General features: G+C 35.1%; 1 protein-coding gene across 1 annotated transcript; it reads right to left on the bottom strand.

Moving 5' to 3' along the window:
- Positions 1-3,980: 3,980 nt before the first annotated feature.
- NMBR (neuromedin B receptor) lies at positions 3,981-19,324 on the bottom strand. The gene is made up of 3 exons (XM_047769322.1): positions 18,859-19,324; positions 7,049-7,397; positions 3,981-4,605 (listed from the first exon to the last, which is right to left on the bottom strand). Exons 1-3 carry the CDS (start codon positions 19,311-19,313, stop codon positions 4,204-4,206), a joined length of 1,206 nt encoding a protein of 401 aa, XP_047625278.1. The 5' UTR covers positions 19,314-19,324; the 3' UTR covers positions 3,981-4,203.
- Positions 19,325-25,388: the final 6,064 nt, after the last annotated feature.

Genomic DNA, 25,388 nt, shown 5'->3' with positions numbered 1-25,388 from the left:
ATGATGATAGAAACTGTGTTTCTCAAACACTGACAATTAATGCCAGGCACTGTTTTGAGTACATGCATTATTTAACTTAATCCTTTCAATGTTGTTAACCCATTTTACAGACAAAAGAATCAAGGGGAGCATTCTCTGGTCCCAAGCATTCAAAGACTCTTTTTGTATTTCTTTTGAACTACTCTAGGTTTAAAAAGAAGATTGAGAGAAAAAGACATAGCCTATATCTACATTAAAAATAATAATTTAATGAAAGATTTCCCTCCATTATGGCAGATATTACCACATTAGCTATGGCTTTTCCCCTAATATATCCTTGAATTACAGTACTATTAGATGAAATTATAAATAAGTTGATTACCTTTTAAGGACTATTTCGCCCTACATTTTTTTTAAGAGTTTTTTTTTTCTATTTCTGGCTGATATGTATAATTAGTTTGATGTGCTTCTGTAGTATGATTTCATAAATAAATTTGCAGCTTATTTGCTTTAACTTCATTCCTTGATAATAAGAACAATTAAAATTTTAAATGCCCAGAAATAAATAGAAATGTTTCAAAAATATGTAAAATAACTATACATAAGATAAATATAAATAAAATACAATCACAGAGTTCCCATCGTGGCTCAGTGGTTAACGAATCCGACTAGGAACCATGAGGTTGGGGGTTCGGTCCCTGGCCTTGCTCAGTGGGTTAAGGATCCGGCGTTGCCGTGAGCTGTGGTGTAGGTCGCAGTTGCAGCTTGGATCCCCTGTTGCTGTGTCTCTGGCGCAGGCCAGTGGCTACAGCTCCGATTTGACCCCTAGCCTGGGAACCTCCATATGCTGCAGGAGCAGCCCTAGAAAAGGCCAAAAGACAACAACAACAACAAAAAATACAATCAAGACCAAAGTTGAAACTCTAATTTTAATATGAATCAAATCTCACATGTGTAAATGTATATATATGAATGTAAGCCAAGAAGTTTTGTTTGACTTGGAAACTATATTATAAAAGTAAACATTAAATATTTACTACATCGTGCTATACAAACACACACACTCACAGCATGAGCATACATCATATAATACATACTACTGTAATAACTCTCAAGTTTCTATTCCAAAGAAAGACTATTATATTAAATATATATATACATTTAATTTTATATGTGCTATATATATGAGAAGCTAAAGGGACATATGCACATCATAATTATAAGGTCCTTTTAATTTAGAGTCTAAAAGAATAGCATTGTTATATAATTTGATATGCATATATCCTGAAATCTTTCACATATACATATTTCTACCATAACCTTATTATCAGCAAGGAAAATGATTCTGTATAGACCAATAATTCTTACCCTGAGACCCATGGTTCTTTACTTTTTAAGGGATGAGCCTTAAAAGATTTTAAAATACCCACAGTCAGCATAAAATTTGTGTGTATATATGAAACGTTTCTAATGAATGGATCTCCAACCTTCCCAATGGTTAACAACAATTATTTGCAGTAGAAGAAAGCCAAAAGAGAAAGAAGGAAATTGAGAGATGGTGGAATGGGGTGCATGCACCATGGTATGGTATTTGGTTTTAAATCCTACACCTGGCTATGGAATCCTCTTTAAGTTTCTTTAAAAAATTTTTTTTTTAATTTATACAATTTTTAAAAGTTATACTGTATATAGAGTTATTACAAAATATAGGCTACACTCTCCCTGATGTGCAATCATCCCTGTGGCCTGTCTTATACCCAACAGTTTGTACTTCCCATTCCCTCACCCCTGTACTGCCCCTTCCCTCATCCTACTCATAACCACTAGTTTGTTCTCTATATCTGTGAGTCTGCTTCTTTTTGGTTATATTTGTAGTTTGTTGTATTTTTTTAGATTTTATATATGTATATCATAGTGTATATGGAATGCTATATATTATATATATATATATATATATATATATATATATATATATATATCATACTGTATTTGTCTTTCTGTCTGACTTAGCATAATGTCCTTCAAGGTCATCCATGTTGCTGCAATAGCAAAATGTCATTCTTTTTTATGGCTTTTGTTTATGTATGCATATCATTTTTATCCATTCATCTGTTCATGGATACTTAGGTTGCCTCCATAACTTGGCTATTATAAATAATGTTGCTATGGACATTGGAGCCTTTAAGTCCCGTAATAATCTGAGCTTCCTTTTTCCTAGTCTATAAAATAGAAATAACAAGAAGACATATTCTAGATTTAGATTTACCATGAAGTAAATAAAACCAAAGCTTAGAGCCGTGGCACTATGTTCACATAATCAGTAATTTTTTTAAATTTGCAAAATTGTGTATTTTTTAAAAATAGAAACATCTCCCAATTGTGAAACATCATACTCTTTCAAAATCAGATTATTCTCTTTTCACCTGAGGATTTATATTGAAGGAAATTAGATAGTCCACACAGAGCCTTAGGATTATACCTAGAATGTGGAAAAAAATTGTTTAATTTCATTATCATCATTACCATTATGAACTATCATAAGAAAACTGTTTTTGTTTTTTTTTTCTATTGCTACATATGATTGAATATCTCATCTCCTAGAATAAGTGTTAGGCGTCTTTAAGAAAGAGGTTTGGGGAGTTCCCATTGTGGCACAGCAGAAATGAATCCAACTAGCATCCATGAGGATGCAGGTTCAACCTGGCCTTGTTCAGTGGGTCGGGACCTGGTGTTGCAGTGAGCTGTAGTGTAGGTCACAGACACGGCTCAGACCCTGCATTGCTGTGGCTGTGGTGTAGGCCAGCAACTGTAGCTCAGATTCCATCCCTGGCCTGGGAACTTCCATATGCCGCAGGTGTGCCCTTCAAAAGCAAAAAAAAAAAAAAAAAAAAAAAAAAGCCAAAGAAAGAGGTTCGGGAGTTGCCATTGTGGCACAATGGAAATTAATCTGACTAGTATCCATGAGGATGCCGGTTCTATCCCTGGCCTCACTCAGTGGATCAGGGATCCAGCATTACCATGAGCTGTGGTGTAGGCTGCAGATGCTGCTCAGATCCCACGCTGCTGTGACTATAGCTCTTATTCCACCCCAGCCTGGGAACTTCCATATACAACAGGAGCAACACTAAAAAGCTAAAAAAAAAAAAAAGAAAAGAAAAGAAAAGAAATGTTTATAAACCAAAAAATGTTCCCAAATTCAGCAAATTTGGAAACAAATAGTATTAGATATATTAATTCAAATATTTGACTTAATCACACACGCTTAAAAAGGAGTAGCTTTCAGAATTTAGTCAAACCGTACTTGTATTTTGGTGAAAAAATCCAAGACATTTATTCAAAGATAACTATGATACTATGCAGTGTAAACTTCAAGTGGATTTTAAATACACTTGTCAGGAGGCTATTGCAAGAAACAATGGTTAAACCACCAGAATAAACTGTCAAATTCACTGCAGAATAAATGGTTGATCTCACCAGAATTATATAAATCTTATCACAGCTATGCAGAATCACTCAAATATCCAGGGATTTAGCAATGTATACAAAGATGGGCATGCCAATTTCTGAGTCATAGTTTTACACTTTGGAACATATGATACCTATTTTACACTCATAATGTAAATCATATTCAGATGATATCTCTTTCATTGTGCATAATACAAATGTCATCAGACCTTTTAATCACATACTTAAAGTTACAGATATAAGCTATTTCTATAAATTATGACTAATCTTACAAAGATTAGCTCCATGTTTTGAATTTTCTCTTATTTTATTCAAACAAAGGAGATATATAATACACTAGTTATGAATAATAAAATTACCATGACAAGAAAACTTGTATTTCAAATATTTGGAGTTTGAATATTACACTTGAATCATTGCATCGATAAAGAAATTTATTTCATGCTCCAAGATAATACAAATTTAAGATAAATACACTGGAGTTGTCTCTAGGAACAACTTGGATGTTGAAACAATATTGATTTATACGCATAGAATTGCTTTTTGAAGCATTTAATGTAATACATTTTTTTAAATGTCTTGTAAAATTTGGTTCAGAGAAAAATATTAGCTCTGTTTATTTTGCCTTTTCTGAGTCAGTCGTGAAATCACCTAATGAATTAGTTGAGATACAGTAAGAAAGAAAATTGTTCAGTTCTGCTCTATGCAATAGAGATAGAAGAGTAAGCTCTTTTCAAGTAGTGAGCTGAATGGCCAAAATCACAGTGCCATTTCCTGTTTCACGCTGTGCCCATTTGGTAATACAGAATTGGTCACAATGTTCTTAGCGTTGCTTTTCAGGGACGTCATGCGCACTGCCGAAGAGCTGAGCAGGTAGCTGGGTGATCTCTCTCTATAGGACTTCCTTCCGCAACAGAGCTGGTTATTAAAGTGCTTTCGGAAGCTTTCGCTGAGTAGATACAGAGCAAATGGATTGACACAAGAATTGCAAAAGCTCAGAACCCGGGCAAATAAGGTGACAATCATGTGGCCTAGAGATGGGTCAATCTCATTATAGTTGAAAGACCTATACATGTAAAGGATGTGATTTGGAAACCAACAGAAGACAAAGCAGCCCACAAAGACCAGCACGATTTTGGCCAGGCGTTTCCGTGTTTCCATCTGCAAATACACAGAAATAGTCCCACTGATTAAAACGAAAATGGAACCAGCCATATCCTAAAACACATCACGGTCTAAAAGATGTAAAACTTAGGATATCATGCAAATGCTTCCAAAAACACAAAAACGATTTTCCTTGTCAAAGTAAAGATTTTAAGAATTTAATGAAGCCTATTTTGGTCACTAACCTATTTTTCACTTTAAAATATTTGACAGCTTATATATCGCTTCTCGGCCTTTTGGCTAAGATCAAGTGTAAAATATTTGACAGCTTATAAATGGCTATCTCTCTGTGTTAAAACTGGGCTCTAAAAAAAATCTCTTGTTTTTAACTCTTCCTTTTGCTTAAAGTCTTCTGATCACTATTAAATATAAATCACTTTTGTTTATCTATTGAATTAGTAAATCACTGAATATATTCAAGCTTAGGGTTTTTAAAAATCAAAATATTTTAAGTAGGAAAAATAGATCTATTGAAATAGGGTATGACATTTTTGAACCCTTGTCCACACACACACACACACACACATATGCACACAAAACCAACTCCTGACTCTCATAAATCAAATGCATCTGACATAACTATCAATTCTGTAAACAGCACTATGTTAGGTTACCTTAAAATAAAATTAAAAATATTTTCTTTTTTTTCCATAAAATTCACGTATTATATTTACTGTTTTATAAAGGAATGTGCTCCATAGATTTAACATAAATATTGGGCACTAAAGTTTTTTAATCTAAAAATCATTTTCTAACATCTAGAATCCAAAGTTTAGCTAACCTTTGTCTAATTTGTTTGAATATTTAAATAAAGCAACATGAAAGTGAAAACATAATTTACCAAGATATTTATAGTAGACAACATATTTTCTGAACTAAAACTATTGGTAGTTGATTAGAATATGCCAGAGAAGTTTGGAAGGTTCGGGATTAAAATGAATCTGACAGTGGGGAGTAAGTAGTCTTGAGTTGTGACAGCAAACAAAGGTGCAAGTTAAAAAGAGTCTAGTTCAAGAAGTAGAATGTGGTATTCCAGATGAATCTTAGTGGCATAAGTTGGACAACTTGGTGATATTAAGGAGGTGGATATGAAATTTACATTACTAAGCAGGGATCTCCCTAACAGGTGGAGAAAAGGCCCAAGAACTTCATGGCAGTCTATATTACGGATTCAAAGGTACATGTAGTTTGTTGGGGTTGAGATTAGTTCTTGACAGATGGCAAGCCCAGTTATCCATCCAGAGTTTATAACTTTACAATGCATGTGAAAAGGTAGAAATAGGTCATTAAAAAACAAAAAAGTGGAGCAGGGAGTATAAGAGGAACTCAACTTTAGAAACCAAAGCAAAAACTGAGATACAAATTGGATCACAGGGCTCTGAACAAAAAGATTATATATAAAGAAAAAAGCCTAATGAGCCTATGACCTGGACATTTTTGCTTCTATGATGCCAGATATTGAGATAATAAATCTATTAATTTTTCTAATAATGACTTTAATGATTGGTTAATTTTTTAAACCTTTAAAGCAGATGTGGATCACTGATACTGATGGACTTCAATAGAGATCTCCTCCCATACAAGAAACCTTTATCAGATTTAGTGTCCAAAGCCCCAGCCTGATCCCCCATCTATAAATGAGCATATTTTAATGACCAGTGATCCAACTCATTTTTATTCAAACTGGGGAGAAGATACCCATAACCTCCCAGTACCTACAGAGTCCTTTGAAAGAAGTTCCTCCCTAGGGGTACACAAATGTACAACTTGAAACTGTCCCATCACTGTAGTATTTCCATCTCTTTGTAGATTAATGCAACTGATTTTACCTTAAATTACTACTGTGTATTCTTTAGAGAGGAACAAGTACATGAGGTTCAGGATGTAATTGTAAAATTAATGTATAATCTTTGTTTATCAGAAAAGCTGTAAAGTTAAACTAGACCAAGTATGACTCCAGCACCAGCCGACCTCTGATCACTCTCACTCTGGTTCTGTTGCCCTCTGTTCCCAGTCTCCCATTTTGATATCCTCGCCAAATTTCCACCCCAGATCCCAGGCAGTGTCCTATAGTCCTTTCCCTGATGCATCCTTTCCCCAGGATTCCATCATCCTTAGTGCACTAATGGGAGAAGAAACAATAATTAAATAAACTTATACTTAAAATATGAAGGTTTTCTGGTTTGTTATGTGTTTCTTTGCATAAATATTTGCACTTAAAGAGATGGCAAAAAAATAATCTGGACTTCAGCAGACTTTTAGAACTAAGACAGAGCCACGTGTTAAAGACCTCCCCACATCATTTCTAGTTCAGGCTAGTGCATGTCCCAGTAACCTCTGACTGTTCTAATCATTCTTGGTACTGAAATCCTATGAAATAGAAATAACACTTCCTTCCTCTGACTAGTGCACTCCCAACACACACACCTACTGAGCTTACCTGTTTTTTGGTATGTTCATTGTATTCTCCTGGAAGATTATGTGCACTTTTAATTAAAGTCTTTGCAATGTGATAATAATAAACACTAATAATACCAAGTGGTATGAGGAAATAGACCAAGAAAATGAGCACTGAATGAATCTTTGGATGTAATTCATCCGTCTGAGGGTAGGGTATACATGCTGTGAAGCTGCCGTTATCCAGTCCATCGATACGTGCAACTTCGGAAAACACTGCTTCTGGAACAGCCAACAGCACTGAGACTACCCAGATACCCCCAGCTTTCACACAGGTCCACAGCACTGCCCCTGAAGTCTGGATGTCCATGGGATTCACAATTGCTCTGTACCTGGGAAAACAACACATCTCAAATCACTTCTTAAGAAAGAAAAAAAATGAAAAAAAAGAAAGGAAAAGATAGAGATCTTAACTTACTGAGAGGTGCCAGAGAGCATTATTCCCAAGCTGTTATGCAATCTATGGAATATCTAAGATCCCTGGGTTTCTCTGTCTACAAGTCATTCCCCTGCTTATTAGCACAGAAGACAGGTATAGAGAGGCAAATAGTTTAAACTGTCATTTCCCAAATTGCAATAATGTGCTTAACTTCTTTCATAAGTATTTTCTAAATCTACATATACAGGTATCATGTACTGAATATTTTTCTTTTAGTAATTTTATTTTTTAAGAAAACTTTCACTACGGCAATTGCTATAATACACATTAATCATAAAATATAAAATGTTCACAAAATAACATTAAAATTCACTGGATACTCTTCTAGAGCTTCTGAGGTTGAGTCTCCCACTTTTTCTTCCTAAAGAACATTAAGAAATCTTAGAGACTAATCCCAACTGTGGCTCTCCCTAGTTCAGTCACAGGGGCTAAAAGAACTGAAAATAGAATAACATTCTTCTTTACAATACAGATTTCTTTAAGTCAAGATCTCATGAAATCTTCTCTCCTCCTACCTAACACCATTGTAGTGGTAAATGAACCACACTCCAGGACACGATGGCTTAAACAATCCAAGCTTTCTACACCTCACTCAATTACACACAAATATTAAACAAGATAATAATAATGTAAACAGACAAAAATTGTACATAAATTTAACATTACTTATATCTGTCCTTAAAAGTATTTCAGGACTTCCCACTGTGCCTCAGCAGGTTACAAACTCGACTAGTATCTGTGAGGATGTGAGTTCAAGCCATCCATAAGCTGTGGTGTAGGCCACAGACATGGCTTGGATCTGGTGTAGCTGTCACTAGGCCAGCAGCTGCGGCTCCGATTCAACTCCTAGCCTGGAAACCTCCATATGCTGGAGGTGTGACCCTAAAAAGACAAAAAATATATATATATTTCTCATTACAGTATACCTAGGAGGTTAACAAGATACAGTAAAAAGTGATTTTAGCCAAATCTGCAACATTGTCTTATCTCTAATATCCTTCGTAACATCACTTAAGATCTTTTTCTTCATCTATAAGGTAGAGATAAAAGACACATCCCTCAAAGTTTTGTGGTTAAAAAAACTATAAAGAACACCTATTACAGTGCCTGGAACTTAATATGGTTACAGATATTAACCATACAAATGACCCCGTGCCTTCTTTTTACTTACATTTGAATTACTCTGATCATCTAAAAATTCAGAATATTTCAAGCTACATAACAAGTAGAGAATGTCTCCTTCTGAGGTTCTGTAAAAATTCATCTCACTATCCACCGGAGAGGAACAGCTGCCAGCCTCAAAAATCACTACGTGGGGAGCCTTTCTTTCTCCTTCCTGACTTGGATCAAGTGTCCTTCCCAGAAACCCTTAACAGGAGAAAGGCAATTCCCAGGTTCATCTAGATGGTCTTCCCATGTGAAACAGGAAACAAGTAGAACTTAAAGCAGAGCAATGGCAAGGGGCTTCAATTCCAAATTAAATAAAATTACACACATAATGGATTTTACCTGGATTTTACACATGGCAGGACTCAGCAGGCATGATTCCATTCTCCTATTCTGCTTAATTGTGTGTCCTTAAGAAACTGAGAGAATTACACTCAGTAACTAGAATGAGCTATTTTTCCTGTTTTTAGATTTTTTAAACCAGATTATTATATTCAAAGAGGTGGACTTGTATTTAAAATCAGAGATTACTAAAAATCCTAAAAAGAAAAGTAGACATCCCTCATTCCATTCCAGGTCCTGGATGAAAATAAATCTCACATCATTACTTCCTTGTCTAAGAAATATATTTCTGCCCTGTCTCTTGAATTAAATATTAGACATTAGCTCTTGACATCACATTATGGTATTTGAAGATTTTCTGTTTTATACCACCTTTATTCCCTTATTCCTAACTTCCTGACTTAGTAAGATAGATAAAGTGTTTATAAAGTAGTTGGTATAAAATTATTATGACTAAGCAAATATCACTCATTGCAGAGTTAAATAGCATATTATGATTATATTTTCTTTCTGATACACATATTTGATTTTTCCAAAGTTGCTACTTGATTTTTTTATTCGCATAATTTCCCACGTATCTGAATTTAATTTTTTTCTAAAATGTTCTTTGTATCACCTTCCTGAATAATTGGGATATGGATGCTTAAAACTCAATTCTTCTTTCTTAGCTTTTCATTTTATCAAAGTCACATCCACCTTCTTTTTACTTTTATTTTCTAAGATATTTTATTAGCTTTACGTTCTATCCTTTATCCTGAATTTTAATTTCGTCTGTCATATTTATAATTTCTAGAGTTCCTTAGTTTTCAAGTCATTCCTTTGGATAGACCCTATTCTTATGTCATGGAGGTATATTTTTTCTTATATATCTGTGGAACTAATACAAAAAAATGTTTAATTTTTCTTTCTTTGTAGAACAGTTCCAAGATTTTTTGTTTCTTTGGTCTCTTTTTGCTAGAATCTTTCTTTAAAAGATAGATATTTGCTGCCTGTCAATTAATGTAAGATCATAGTACCAAAAAACTGACTGTAAATTCTTCTTTAAGAAGTTCCCATGGTGGCGCAGCAGTAGTGAACCTGACTAGTATCCATGAGGATGCAGATTCGTTCCCTGGCCTTGCTCAGTGGGTTAAGGATCTGGTGTTGCGTGAGTTGTAGTGCAGGCCAGCAGCTACAGCTCAGATTCATCCCCTAACCTGGGAACTTCCATATGCAGTGGGTGCACCCTTAAAAAGACACAAATTTAAAAATAAATAAATAATTCTCTATGTGGAAGAGAAGGAGAAAAAGCAGAGAAATTTGAGGACTGTTGATCACCACAAATTGCTTAGTTAACTAGCCTTCCTTGTTACATTATCGGAAACAACAAAGGATATTTTGAACTTTCCTTCATGGATTTAAAAAGGAGGAGAAAAACCCATCACTTCCTACACTCACTCCCGCCCCATATCTAAGCAAATGCTAATTGCAGAAGTCTTGTAACCACAAAGAATGTTGGGGAAATGTTAAATAGGAATGGAAGTTGTGACTCTCTCATCCTGATAAAGTTCCTAAAGTAGAACCAGCAACAGATCTAGCATTCTTGGTTTAAAAGAAAGAAACCTAATGGGAGCACAGGCCATGGATAGAGAAGGCCTATCCACAGGGACAATTCTTAGCCATCCCCTGCAAGAAAATGAAAATGGACCTTGTGGATCTTCTCCTAAATAACATATATGTGACCAATCTGTGCATAGTACAAATTCTATGAAGCCAGAAATTATAGTTTAAAACAATAGATTATGGAAGTATCACTGTTAATACTAAAACATAGATTATAATTGTCAGAGAATATGTTATACACAAATCAATATTTTATTTGCATCTCTAAGCAGATAAAAAGCAATAAGTAAAACAATACTATCCAAATTAACATTAACATGTTTAATCATGCTTCCTTCAAAGATTTATGAAAAATTTAGGAATTAAATGGTCCCTCAGTATAAAAAGTAACTCATTGAATTTAGCAACATAAATAGGTATGTGCAAAAAGTCAGAATTTTTCTTTCAGGTAGCCTCAGAAAGATATCTCTAACAGAAAACTAGACAATGTGCAATTAAGAGGCATGTAAAGAGAGCATAGTCATCATTCACATATTAAATATCAATAAATAGATATGCTTCATTAATTCTTATTTTAAATTTTGCTTATCATATCTGTGTATGGTCTAAATTTAATGTGAAAGATAAATTAAATCATATCACAAAATATATAATGAAAATTAGATCATATTTTTAATTTATATAAAGTCATCAAAACATCTCGAAATTTGCATCAACACATCTCTGCCTTTCTAGTTACACTACTCATCCTCTTTTTTGTCTTTTTCAAACTTTCTTTTATTAGAGGTCAACAAGGAATGTAAATGGGAATAATCTGACAAATAGAAACAGAGAAGCTATTGTGGAAGCAAGAGAAGGGGAGTGGGGGACATTTTGAAAAGAAGTGTAGACCTGTGCCCAATACCAGATCCTGTGTCTTACTCTCCGCTGTAGCTAAAGAGCATGACAAGGTCTGAGCCACAGTAGGTTCTGAATAAATATTTGTTGAACTAATAAGGAAACGTGGTCTGAACAACAAGGAGATCACACATTAAGAGCAGTTTTGGTAAGAGGTGGGTGAGAGTTTCATAATACATAATGGAGGTGAGAATGGAACTGGGAGATGGAGACAAGGTCTAGCAATATCCAAGCTGCATCAATCTTTAGAATCATCTAGAGAACTGAAATAAGATAAAGAGTATTAGGTTTCTCCTTAGATGTACTGGTGCAGAGTCTCCTGAATGTAAAATGTGAGATTCTGCATTTTATATGATTTTCGAGGGATTTTAAATATAAGCCAGGTTTAGAAGTCACCTTTCAAGAAGATTGACTTCCACGGTGAACATCTCTCCAGGCTTCCTGGAGGTTCTCTAGTGCAGTGGGTGGAGAGTAACTGGAATCCAGCAGAAGCTTGGTATTTGAAGAATCAGATGCCTACCCTCTGCAAGATGTCACATCGTGTCTTAAGAGTATTTATACCCACAGTTTAAAAATGCTGTCATATTAATTGTTTCAATTGACAAAATAATCCTCTGCAGCAAAACTGATTAGTGTACCCATTTTGCAGAAAAACTCGAAGAGACTAAGGGATTAAATATTGTTTAAATCTTTTAAGAGTATTAATCTATAATAAAATTTATTCTAAACCAATTTACTAAAATTTTTGTTTAAAAATATATATGCTTTTTTGCACATAGAATGTCTAAGACTAAATAACTTTTTTCATTTTTTAAAGTTTTGTTGGAAATATAGTTGATTTGCAAAGTTGTGATAATTTCTTTTGTACAACAAAGTGATTCAGCTATAAATATACACGCATCCATTCTGTCTTAGATCCTTTTCCCATATAAATAACTTTTTTAAATCAATGCAATATGTGGGATGTCATTTTGGAAAAGATGAAAAAATACTGGATCGAAGGGCTTGGAAATTTTATTTATACTTTCTTAGAAAAAGATCACTTTGTTTTTGACCGTGTCATTTGTATGACTCAAAAGACATGAAAGTTTCATAAGGATAATGACAATGCCAAGTCACACTGGTGAAGGCAACAGGTTGGAACTACCCAGTCTGTGGTTAAAAGAACTGGGAGAAGACTACAGGAGGCAGAGAGATCATCTTCATTAATTTTACAGTAGGCTCATTTTGCTCTCCATGTCAATTCTTATTTCCTGATAATTAACTGCATGCGTGGGTAAATACTGATTTGAATTAGTGAGATGTTTGTTACCCTGATGCACAGGTAATCCAGAAGTAGTTACACAGCAACCCACAGCTTTAAAATGCTTTCACAAGAATTGTTTCATGTGATAAAATAATTCTGTGCAGTACAACTGATTAGTGTACCCATTTTGCTGAAAAACTCAAGACTAAGGGATTAAATGGTGTTCAAATAATCACAGAGCCAGTAAACAGAAAACTCAGGATTCACACCTACATCTTGTGACTATAGACTCTATTTTTTTTTCAACTGTAGCACACTGCAGAGAATGCAACTAAAGAATCAAATGCTCTACCTAATCTATTCATTTTTAGACATTTGACCTCCTTGTCCTTTTAAAAACCAATCGTATTTTCAATAGGAAAGACATTTTTAGAGTGGAGAAAATAAGCCTCAACAGTGCCAGCAAATAACATTTCATATCCTTTTATCTTTAAAAATTTCATTTTCGGAGTTCCCGTCGTGGTGCAGTGGTTAACGAATCCAACTAGGAACCATGAGGTTGAGGGTTCGATCCCTGGCCTTGCTCAGTGGGTTAACCATCCGGCGTTGCCATGAGCTGTGGTGTAGGTTGCAGACGCGGCGTTGGTGCGGCTGTGGTGTAGGCCGGCGGCTACAGCTCCGATTTGACCCCTAGCCTGGGAACCTCCATATGTCGCAGGAGTGGCCCAAGAAATAGCAAAAAAGACAAAAAATAAATAAATAAATAAAAATTTCATTTTCACAGAATCTGTATAAATGTCTACAATCATCTCTAGGTTGTGCTTTCATAATCTAAAACTGGTTCCTAATGAGATGTTTGATATTTGGTTCTCTTTGAAAATGTCTCTGAAATGTTCTTTTCCAAAAATTAACTTTAATGAAACCACGATTATTAAATTTTAATTTTCAAAATATTCCCCCAAATCTCCACAAATAATAAAAGAAAGTAGAGAGGAAATGTGCCTTGGAAGTTGAAAAAATACTCTTAATGAAAATCTCCATAAGAAAAAATAAAAAACTTAATGACAAATAGATGAATCAAGGGAAGTGCTAGGAAGAAGTAGAGGTTTAATGTTTATTTTTGCTTTCCATGAAGACCTATGAATAATTGAGAATAGAAAATCCTGCCCAGAATGGTAACAAATCAGTAGTGTTCATGAGAGGTATGCTATGAACCTAATAACATTTAATATTTTGTGTCAATAATTAAAAAATAAGTTAAGAAACAGTTCATTAAGTTTGAACTAGCGATGTTAAGCTGGGTCATCACTTTAGAGCATGGATTGAAACAGAAAATAACTTTGGTCAAATGAAAATAAATGAGGATAAAAGAACTGAAAATGATAACAAACCAAAAAAAAAAAAAGAAAAAGAAAGAAAGAAAGGAAATTTAGGGAAGAGTTGTATTTTTTTTGTAGAAAATAAACAAATGAATTTTCCAAAGGCCAGTTTGTCAGTACATCTGGGATACAGGTGGGGTTCTCCAAAGAGCTGAAAATAACCTAATGGTTACATAAAATATTGCCTAAAACATACACATTGATTCAAAAGTAAAAATAAGAATGAACTGTCAATGTACTTATTATAATACACAATATATTACTTTTTTCTTGTGCTAAATGTTGGATCAACCCTTTCCAGAAGAAAATCCTCTATACCTCACATCAACATCAATTTTTCCAGAAATGTAGTAAGTAAACAAACAAATAAGAACTAACTAAAAACTTTTAAGTAAGAACTTACTAAGAATGAGAAAATTAAAATGAAATTAAAAGTATTAAAAACTTTGGAAATCAGTTAAACCCTCCTGAGCAATCAGCACTTTTCGGATCAAAGTAAATTGTCTTTTGGAGTTTTGAAACATACACATAGGAACTGTACTGTTTGTGACAAAAAACAGTAAGGAAAGTGCTAAACTTCACTGTCTGACCTCATGGTTCAGCCAGAACAGATAGCCCCAATTTAAAGGCATGACTACAACCAAAAGACTGAAAGGTAGGTCATAAGAGGGTCCTTGTTTCCACTGAGAAGTAGTCAAATAGAACCAGCATAAATGATCAAATGAGAGACTTGTCTGAGCTGTGGTAATGTGGAAGAGTGTGACAGGCAGAGCAGTGACACAATGCATGGGTCACCTTGGTGCCCCACCAGTTACTCCTGTCCCTTCCCCTCTTTCGGTCTCACTCTGCTCAATATTCAGAGGAGGTAATAGGATCCTATCTTAGGTCCCTCACCTCTACAGACATTATTCTTACTTTGCAAATGAGAAAAAAAATATTTCCTTATGGGCATGAGTTTTGTGCTGCCTTATCAATTTTTTCCAACTAGAATATTTGGACATAACAGATGCAGGATTGGTACCCGGATGCCATAACCCCTTGCCTAGTACATTCCTTTCTTATTTATAGTGTGTTCCAAAGGCTTCAGCTCAAGCTGGATGAATAATGTTCAGAAATTATAAATTAATATATAAATCATGGCAAAGGTGGGAATACCGTGAGAATTACACAGCACTTCTTCAACTCAATGTGTGAGATCCCTTCTAAAGAGAACGGAAAGGGAAATAATCTTCAAATGTTTGAAACTAATGAGAAAATATATCTGATTCATGAAGAATAATTCAGTTTATTTTTTAAATTAAAAACTAGAACATAAAGTGCAGATTACAACTCATCTTACATCTATGACTATGTAAAAATAACAAAGGCGCACTTGTTATGCAAAACATTTCCTTTCTGAATTGACAGCTAGGAAATTCTCAGACAAATGGATGGGTCACATTTTGTCACCTTATATTTTGCAACTCTTACTTTCCCTATACCTGATTTTCCTCCCTCTTTTATTTCTGTTGCATGTTATTTGTATCTTTTGGAGGTGGGGGGCTGCTATGGTGGCCCTGGAAGTTCCTTCCACCAGGGATCAAACCTGAGACAGAGCAGCAACCCAAGCCACTGAAGTGACAACACTCAATCCCTAACCCACTATGCCACAAGAGAACTCCTGCATCTTTATTTTTAACTACCTTAAATCCTTTTGGAACAAGTTGAAAATAAATAAGTCACCACTCTGATAACATGGGTTATCTGTAGGCTAAGTGGAGATGATTCTCTTGGGTGTGTATAGCCAATCTGAACTTTCCAAAACAGTTTAGAAGTACACTCTGAACGGCAGTCTCAGCATCCACAAGAGCCAAGGGCTTGTCAGTGTACCATCCAGGGCTATTAACCAAAGAAGAAAGCATCTCCAATCAGACCCATTTGGTTAGTCGGACCTGAGCTTCAGCTGGGAGTTTTGGTGAGAAACCACCAAAAAGTGTCACCTGTACCTCTCTTTGGCCATATCAAATAAGGTGATTTAGGTCTCAAGGTAGGTTCATAAATATTGTTTGTGTTTCAAGTCTCCACTATCCAGTGATATTGTCATCATTGATGTATGATATCTGTATCCACTTCACATTGGCATATGCTTCCCAAAATCTAATTATCTTCTGTTTCTTTTTCTATGTTATTGTGATTCTAAACTCTCTCCCTTTATTTTCTTAGGCAAACACACCTAAGCCATCTCATGAGATTGGATATTTGGTTTAACAAGCAATTGAATTTGTTTTTAAAAACTAACAAAGATTTTGTAAGGCTTTTTTAAAACTTTTCCTATTATTACTACTACCTCTTAATTTTGAATTCAACGTTTCCTTTATTTTGCAGTTACATTTTACAAGTTTCTTTCATACTATTGAATCTAATGAATTGGCTTTTGCAACTATTTTTCTTTTTTCACTCTTAGGTGCTTTGTTTAAACTATTTTTTCTTTCTCTCTTTTTTTTTAACTATTAGGCATTTTGTTTTAAACTTAACTTTTCAGTCTGCCATTAAATAGCAAAAGCCATTAGAACTATCTTATACCTGGGAAAGTAACAATGTGGCTTAATGGTGAAGAGTCCAGATTTCGAATTGGGTTCAGATGATGGCTCTATCACTGTGACATCATGAAGTTGTCCCTTAATCTCAAGAATTAATTTACTTTAAAATGATAATAATTATTATGCCTATTTCATAATGTTGTCAGGATAAAAACTCACACAAAAAAGTTAGCACAGGACTAAGTGTAATTAGTTTTACACTAGTTTCCAAATCCACAAGAAATCAAAACAGTAGGATAAAGTGTGAGGAGATCAAGTACTGTTCAATACTTGATTACCATGTTCTGGAAGAAAAATAGAAGTGTAGATAACATATAACAAAACATTTCCAAACCCATTTTAAGTGAATATTGGAATGTATTGTCATTTCATCACTAGGAATTCTAGTTCCTTAATGAAAATTTCCAAAAAGCACACTGAGAGGCAAAAGTATTGTCTGGATCAAGTAGGAGTGGCAACCCACCTTTCTTTACCATTCTTGTTAAAGTATGTTTACAAAGCACAGGATATGTATAAACTGAAAAAGTCAGTACGTATGCAAAGTATGCAAAGAATAGCCACTTTAGTCAGAGCCAATAACCAATATCTATGACAGTAAATTGAGAAAGTGGTAGGAAATAAACTCAGGGCCCTGGGTCGTGCTACCAATATTACCTTTAAAAAAATGAAAGCAGAATGTCAATAATTTAACCATTAGAGTGATATATTTTCATTAAGTTTTATTCTAATCACTAAGTAGATTTTTTAAACTTTCTAAATAAAATGGGTCCCCTAAAGAAGGGCCACTAAACTAAAAAGTCATATTTTAATTATGGAATTAAAAAAACCTTTTTTTGGAAGATAATAGAAATGGTGTCATATAAGCTAAATGAAGTATACCATTTTCCCAAAGTCTTCCATCTTTAGAGGAATGTTTAGAAAGAATATTACACAAAGTCAGTAGTATTTAGTTTAAAAAGACAATGGCTCTCAACTCTCCACTGGATACCGTCTGTCTTTCAATGAAGATTAACTCCTCAATGCCAAAGAGATGTAAGGATATTATCGCAAATTCCAGGAAATTTAGATAGACCCATTTTTCACTAATAACTTAACATGTAAATTAAAGAGGAGGACAGTGAATACCACCTTAATCATCCAAGTTGAACTGTTTATCTAATTGCTTAAATCAACTCCCCACCCCTGAGGGAATCAGACCAGGGTGCCAAGCAAAGATGCCTAATTATGCATTTTACTCCCACCCTTATCCACTATCCCTCCTGCTTAAATGCCCAAGATCATGATTACAGAGAGCCTGGAAAAGTGGCACTGGACCAAGAGTCCGCAGGACTGGATTCTCCTCCCAGCTCTGCCAGGGGAACTGACAAAATCCTCACCCGAAAAATAAAGCAGTTGAACTAGCTGATCTACAAGGGACAATAATGGATATTTCTCACCCTTAAAATATGTGGAAAGCAGATTTAATATCAGAGATGTATTTTTATAGCACTGTTTTAAGATACTAAAATTTGGGACCTACCCATTTGTGGAGAAAAAAATATCATTAGACTTGAGGTATTAAAACAAGAAGTATAATGTCATGTGTAAAGTCATGTCTGTAGAACATTTACTATTCTAGGTTTTTTGTGGGGTTTTTTTGCTTCAAATAAGTAGCAGAATTCAGTAAGTGTAAATGATGTTTTCTTTATTTGGAAAAAATCAAAATCAAACAATTCCCTAATATTAAGGCAGACAGTTCTACCAATCAAATTATTAAACTACTGAATAAAGAAAGTGCACCTCTAAGTTTTTAGGGACACATAAAAAGCTTCTACAAGGTAGTTGCACTGTTGCACATTTATTTTATAGCTTTTCTATGAAAGGGAGGATAAATATTCCCAAAGTGTGCAAAGGGCAGGAGAAGACCAGGCTATGAAATTTTAAAACTACTTTCAAACAAATGCAATTTTAATTATTTTTAAAGTAATTTTCATCTATTTTTTCAAACTTCACATCTCAGTCCGTTTTAACTCCTTTACCTCTAATTCTCAGATACAGACTCTCTCCTTCTCCCCATCGTCCTTTCTCCTTCCTCTCCCCAGGTACACTCTCCGCCCCTCTCCACTTCTTTTCTAGGCCACCCATCACCACCTGTGCCCTTACCTGTCCGCGCTGAGGGCAGTGAGAGTGAACACGGACACCCCCACGGAGGTGAGCTGGATCACCGGGATGAGTTTGCAGCCCACCTTCCCGAACATCCACTCGTCCAAGAAGTAGCGAGAGGCATCTACCGGGACGCAGGTGAGCAACAGCAGCACGTCCCCAGCGGCCAGGTTAGAGATGAAGATGTTGGGGACGCTCCTCATGGCGCTATTGGTGAGGAAGATCTTCACCAGCACGATGTTGCCCAGCAAGCCCACTGTGATGATGAGCAGGTAGAGAGAGGGGATCACACAGCGGATCACAAATTCCGCAGTGGTCCTGTCCGTGGCAGGCAGGAAATCCCTTTCCGACGCCCCGGGAAAAAAACCGCTCTGGTTCACGCCCGCGGTCTGGGAGAGGTTGGAAAGAGACTTGGGGGGCATGGTCTCCTTTCCAGGAAAATCTCGAGTTTTCATGCGCCTAGGTGCCCTGAAAAGCGCAACACACCCTTGGACTTAACGGATTTCCCTCTCGCCAGGGCAAGTTTACCGTCCGCGGAGACCGCGTCCCACCGCCTGCCAGGAGAGAAAGCTGTCCACACGCTCCGGCACTTCACTTTTAGAAGGGGCACACTGCTGTCTCCGAATTGGGGCGGGGGGGGGGGGAGTAAAAAAAATGCAAAGCAGTTGCGTCTTAGTTCCAGTCCTCCGTGGTTTGTTCTCGCTTATAGCTAGCAGAGAATAGCCTTTTGTGAGCAAAGATTTATTCCTCTGGAATTAATAAAAAAAAAAAAAAAACACAAACAAAACAAAAACAACAACAACAACAAAAAAACCATACCTGCCAGACAATTAGCGGGGAGCTGAGGAAGTCACCCTGTCGCTGTCCAGCGAACGGCCGCTGAAGCTCTAGGAGGTAGCTTGGGTTGCTGGCACTTTGCTGGTCCCACAGCTTTGCTCTTGTTCCTGCTGTATTGTGTGGGATTGAAGGGGCTCTGAGTCCTCTCTCACACACTGCCTTCCTACATAGGTCCATCCTTACCCGATTCCAAGACGGAGGCGCCCCGGACAAGAAGTTTATGAACCTCTGCTGATTTGGGGGCTGAACTGGCAAGTCCCTGATGCTCTAACACTGAATTTAGGAAAGAAAAGGAGTTACAAAAGAGGAGGTAAAAGAATAGAATTCCCTTTTTATTTTTCTTCCTTGATCTACTTTTCTCACTTTAAATATCGAACCTTTTCCCTACAGCTGTCATATTATTTTTTAAATATTTTTATTGAAATATAGCATGCATAAATTACACAGTTCTTAAATGTACAGCTCAATCAACCACCATTCAGAACCTACAATCTAATCACTATCCCCTAATGTAACTACTATTCTTTGTGCCTTTTATCATCTAAGATGAGTTTGCCTGCTTTGGTGCATCATATAAATGGAATTATAAAGTGCTTAATCATGTGTCCAGCTTCTTTCACTCAAGGTAACATCTGTGGGACCCACGCACAGTTTTGTGTGTAGTACTTTTCATTGTTATGTAGTATTCTAGTATAAACATACAGTTGTTTGAGTATCCTTTCTAAAGTTGATTAATATTTGGATTTGTTATAGCTTTAATTAATTTGAATGATGTTTCTGTAAATAATTCATGCTTGTCTTCTGGTGCACATTTGAATAGCAGATGTGGATTTGCTAGGTCACAATGACTGAGAATGCTCAATTTTAGCAGAAATTAACAATTTTTCAAAGTGAGTTCCAAGTTTTTTCTTTTGGAAACTTGCTTGACAATATCTATTAATGCTGAACATATGCAGGCCTGTGACTGAATAATGCCACCCTAAAGTATATACTCAATATATAAGTGCTTCATTACTTTCAACAGAATGTCCCTAAGACCTCAAATTAATACCATTGAGTCTAATATAAATCTCTCAGAAGTGGCACAGTTCTGAAGTTAGCCAAATAACACTTTTATTCACTAGGAGAAAACATTTGGCTAGTTCTTTATTAAAGCATAAAATTGTATGAAGGCAAGAAAATTGGCCAAGGACTGTCTACAATGATCTAGTCATAAGCTAATGAAATGCATCAAGTCATTTTTAAAACATAAGCAATTTTTTCAGATATTGCTGACCAAGAGCAGAGTTTAATTATCATAGTTTAATTAGACAAGGTAAACATTTGCCCTGTAATCAATTTTATATTTTTCTAGCTCAATTACAAGTCCTAATTATACTCTTCTTGAATTTCATTACTTAAAATAGTCTATTATCCAGGTTGACTAAATAGAATGTTTATATAAAACATTTGAATTTGTGTTAATGAACCTTCTATTTATATATCATAGATATCAAGGCAATTAACATTACATATAAATTTAAAATGTCTCTAGGAATTTTATCTTCAAAGTTAAGTTTTCATTTTTAACATTCAATCTCATTATGCAAAGTAAATTAACTACAAAACAATCTTCTAAATTTTGAAATCCCTCAACCCTTCCAACTAAACTATACATTTTAACTTTTTGTATATGAAAACATACTGTAATCTAAATTGCTGAATGAATAGCTATCTCTTCTGATTGTGTCTGGATGATGCTAAGGATTTAGATGAGAAAATGTTTAATCTAAAACTGGAATAATAAATATCCAGTTGCCTAGCATTGTAGAAGTAAAGTATTTAATTATCGTTTCATTTCCATTTCACATGAATCCATTAGTTTTTAGTCAAAGGCTTGGGTTTGTGGGAGTGGGGTGTATAATAAATGTGTTAATAATGATGTCCTTACTGGTATTTTATTAAATTATGTTATAAAGTTGTTATAACTGTGTATTATTTACATACATCAGCAAGTTACATTTAGGAACATGAGGATTGTCTCATTTATATAGAATTAATATACATCAGAGATAAATATCTACTAAAGGGACAAACTTTTTTTATTATAATCGTATACTACATTAGGTTCCTTAGCATTATATTTAATTTAAGGCCTATGAATATTCTATGAAGGAGGTATTTGAGTCTTAATTTGACATATGAGACCATCGAAACTCACATAGGCGAGATAACTTGCTTAATTTCATAAAGACATCAGTAAAATTGTATTTTGATGCCTATTATATGTGACTTCAAAGTCTATCTTATTGTTCCCAGGGAATGAAATTGACTAAAAAAATATGATTTCTATATAATTGAAGAATGTATTTTTAATATTAAGGTATTCAATATTTTTTAAATGTACATTATATGTTTCTTTGCCCTAACCTGAACAAATACTTTTTAAAACTATGTTTAAACATTTTTTGGTGTTTCAAATTCATGCAAACAAGTTGGAAACCACAACCATAAATAAGGACAAAATCAGTCAACTAAAACTAATGGCACAGATGATATAATACTTACATAAGGACATTAAAAATGTTAGCAAAAGCGTATTTTGTGAGTTTGAGGAGGAAGAGGAAAACACTAGCATATAGGAGTGACAGGGAGAATAATAAAAATGCATATATTGAATTTCTATAAAGGAAATAACAATTTGATGGAAAAATAAGCTTTATAGGATTAATAGCATATCAAACATCGCAAAAGAAAAAGAGAATTTGATGACATAGTAAGATAAACTATCTAAAATGAAATACAAAGAGAAAAAGAATGAAAATAATGAACAATGTATCAGTGCATGTAGGAAATTTTCGCTGGTCTTTGGGTCCCTGAAGGATAGGAAAGAAAGGAAATTTTAAAAAAATATTTGAAGAAATCATGGCCCCATAGTTTCCAATTTGTTGAAATTTGAAAAGTCCCATGCAGAAGAAACATGAAGAAAATTCTACCAAGATTGAAATATAGAAGCTTTCCCACTAAGGTCAGGAACAAGGAAAGGATATTCTCCTTCACCACTTTTATTCAACATTGTACTGCAAGTTCTAGGATTGCAAAAGGAAAAAGAAAGACAAAAGGGGAGGGAGTGTAATGGATTGGAAGTTTGGGGGATAGCAGGTGCAAACCATTACATTTAGAATGGATAAGCAATGAGGTCCTGCTCTATAGCACAGGGAACCATATCCAGTCTCTTGGAATAGACCATGGTGGAAGATAATATAAGAAGGGGAATGTATATATATGTATGACTGGATCACTTTGCTGTACTGCAGAAATTGGCACAACCTTGTAAATCAACTATAATTTTAGGGAGTTCCCATTGTGGCTCAGTGGGTTAAGAACCCAACATAGTGTCCATGAAGATGTGGGTTTGATCCCTGGCCTCTTTCAGCGGGTTAAGGATCTGGCATTGTCACAAACTGCAGCATAGGTTGTAGATGCAGCTCAGAGCCTGTGTTGCTATGGCTGTGGCATAGGCCTGCAGCTCTCATTCTACCTCTACCCTAGCCTGAGAACTTCCATATGCTGCAGGTGAGGCCCTAAAAAGAAAACAAGACAAAACAAAAAACCTTTAATTTTTTAAATGTTAAAAAAAAGAAAGAAAATAAAAAGTATATGTGATTAAGAAGGTCGAAATAAAACAATCCTTGTTAGGGAATGGCATGATTGTCTATGGAGAAAATCCAAAAAAAATCAACAACAAAAAAACCTCCCTCAACAAATAAGTGATTACAGCAAGGTTGTAGGGTACAATGTTAATATACAAGTCAATTGCTTTCTATATTCACAATAAACAAGTGGAATTTGAAATTAACAACACAATATCATTTACACTAGCACCCCGAAAATAAAATACTTGGGTATAAATCCGACAAAATATGCATAAGATATATGAGGAAAACTATGAAATTCTGATGACAGAAATCAAATAAAGAAATAAATTAAATAAATCCAGAGATGTTCCACGTTTGTGGATAGGAAGACTAAATGTTTTTAAGATGTCTCTTCTTCCCAAATGGATCTATACATTTAATCCAATCCCAATCAAAATCTAAACAAGTTAATTTGTGGATATTGATAAAATGATTCTAAAGTTTACATGAAAGAGCAAAAGACCCAGAATAACCAACTAAATACAGAAAAAGAAGAACATAGTCAGAGAACTGACATTATCCAATTTTAAGACTTATTATAAAGCTTTAGTAATAAAGACAGTGTGGTACTGGCAAAAGAATAGATAAGTAAATCAATAGAACAGATTTAAGAGCCCCAAAATAGACTCACATAAATATGTAGCCAACTGATCTTTTTTTTTTTTTTCTTTTTTTAGGGCCACACTCATAGCATATGGAGGTTCCCAGGCTAGGGGTTGAAAGGAAGCTATAACTGCCAACCTAAGCCACTGCCACAGCAATGCAGATCCTAGCCGTGTCTGTGAGCTACATCACAGTTATACCACAGCTCACATCAACACTGGATCGTTAACCAACTGAGCAAGGCCAGGGATCAAACCTATGTTTTCATGGATGTTAATCAGGTTCGTTAACTGCTGAGCCATGATGGGAACTCACATAGTCAATTGATCTTAGACAAAGGAGCAAAGGAGCAAGGACTGCTTTTCCACAAATGGAGCTGGAACAACTGAATATTCAATGTTAAAATTATACACACAAACACACAGACCTTACACTCTACACAAAAATTAACCAAAAATAAATTATCAACCTAAGTGTAAAACACAAAGCACTGAAACTCCTAGAAGATAACATAGGAGAAAATCTAGATTATCTTGGGTATGGCAATACCTTCTTAGATACAATACCTAAGGCACAACCCATGAAAAGAAGAATTGATAACCTAGACTTAATGAGCTAATCAAAATTAAATACTTCTGCTCTACAAAAGATGCTGTCAAGGGAATGAGAAAGACAAGCCACACACACAAAAATGCATATCTGATAGATGACTTATTCAAAATATACAAAGAGCACTAAAACTGGTCAATGAGAAAAGAAACAACCCAATGTAAAAATAAGCTACCAAAGAACATATACAGATGGAAAATAAGCCTATGAAAACATCATATATCACTAGGGAATTGAAAATTAAAACAACAGTGAGATACCACTATGTACCCATTAGAATGGCCAAAATCTTAAGCACTGATGACACCAAATGTTGGTGAGAATGTGGAGTAACAGGAACTCCCATTTACTGCTGGTGAGAATGCAAAATGGAACAGCCACTTTGAAAGAGAGTTTGGGAAATCTTACAAAATCAAACTTTTTCTTACCATAAAATTCAGCAATCCTGTGCCTTGCTGTTTACACAAAAAAACTGAAAATTTATGTGTACACAAAATCTTGCACTCAGATTTTTCTTTTTCTTTTTGTCTTTTTAGGGCCAAACCTGAAGCTTAAGGAGGTTCCCAGGCTAGGAGTTGAATCGGAGCTGCAGCTGCTGGCCTAAGCCACAGCCACAGCAATGCAAGATCCAAGCCATGTCTGTGACCTACACCACAGCTAATGGCAATGTCAGATCTTTAACCCACTGAGGGAGGCCAGGGATCAAACCCACATCCTTATGAATACCTGTTGGGTTCATTACTGCTGAGCCACAGTAATGAACAGCTTTATTTTTACATCAGCTTTATTTATAATTCCAAAACT

This window comes from Phacochoerus africanus, chromosome 2 (genome assembly GCF_016906955.1).
Source record: "Phacochoerus africanus isolate WHEZ1 chromosome 2, ROS_Pafr_v1, whole genome shotgun sequence".
NCBI lineage: Eukaryota > Metazoa > Chordata > Mammalia > Artiodactyla > Suidae > Phacochoerus > Phacochoerus africanus.
This window is presented reverse-complemented; position numbering and strand designations above follow the sequence as displayed.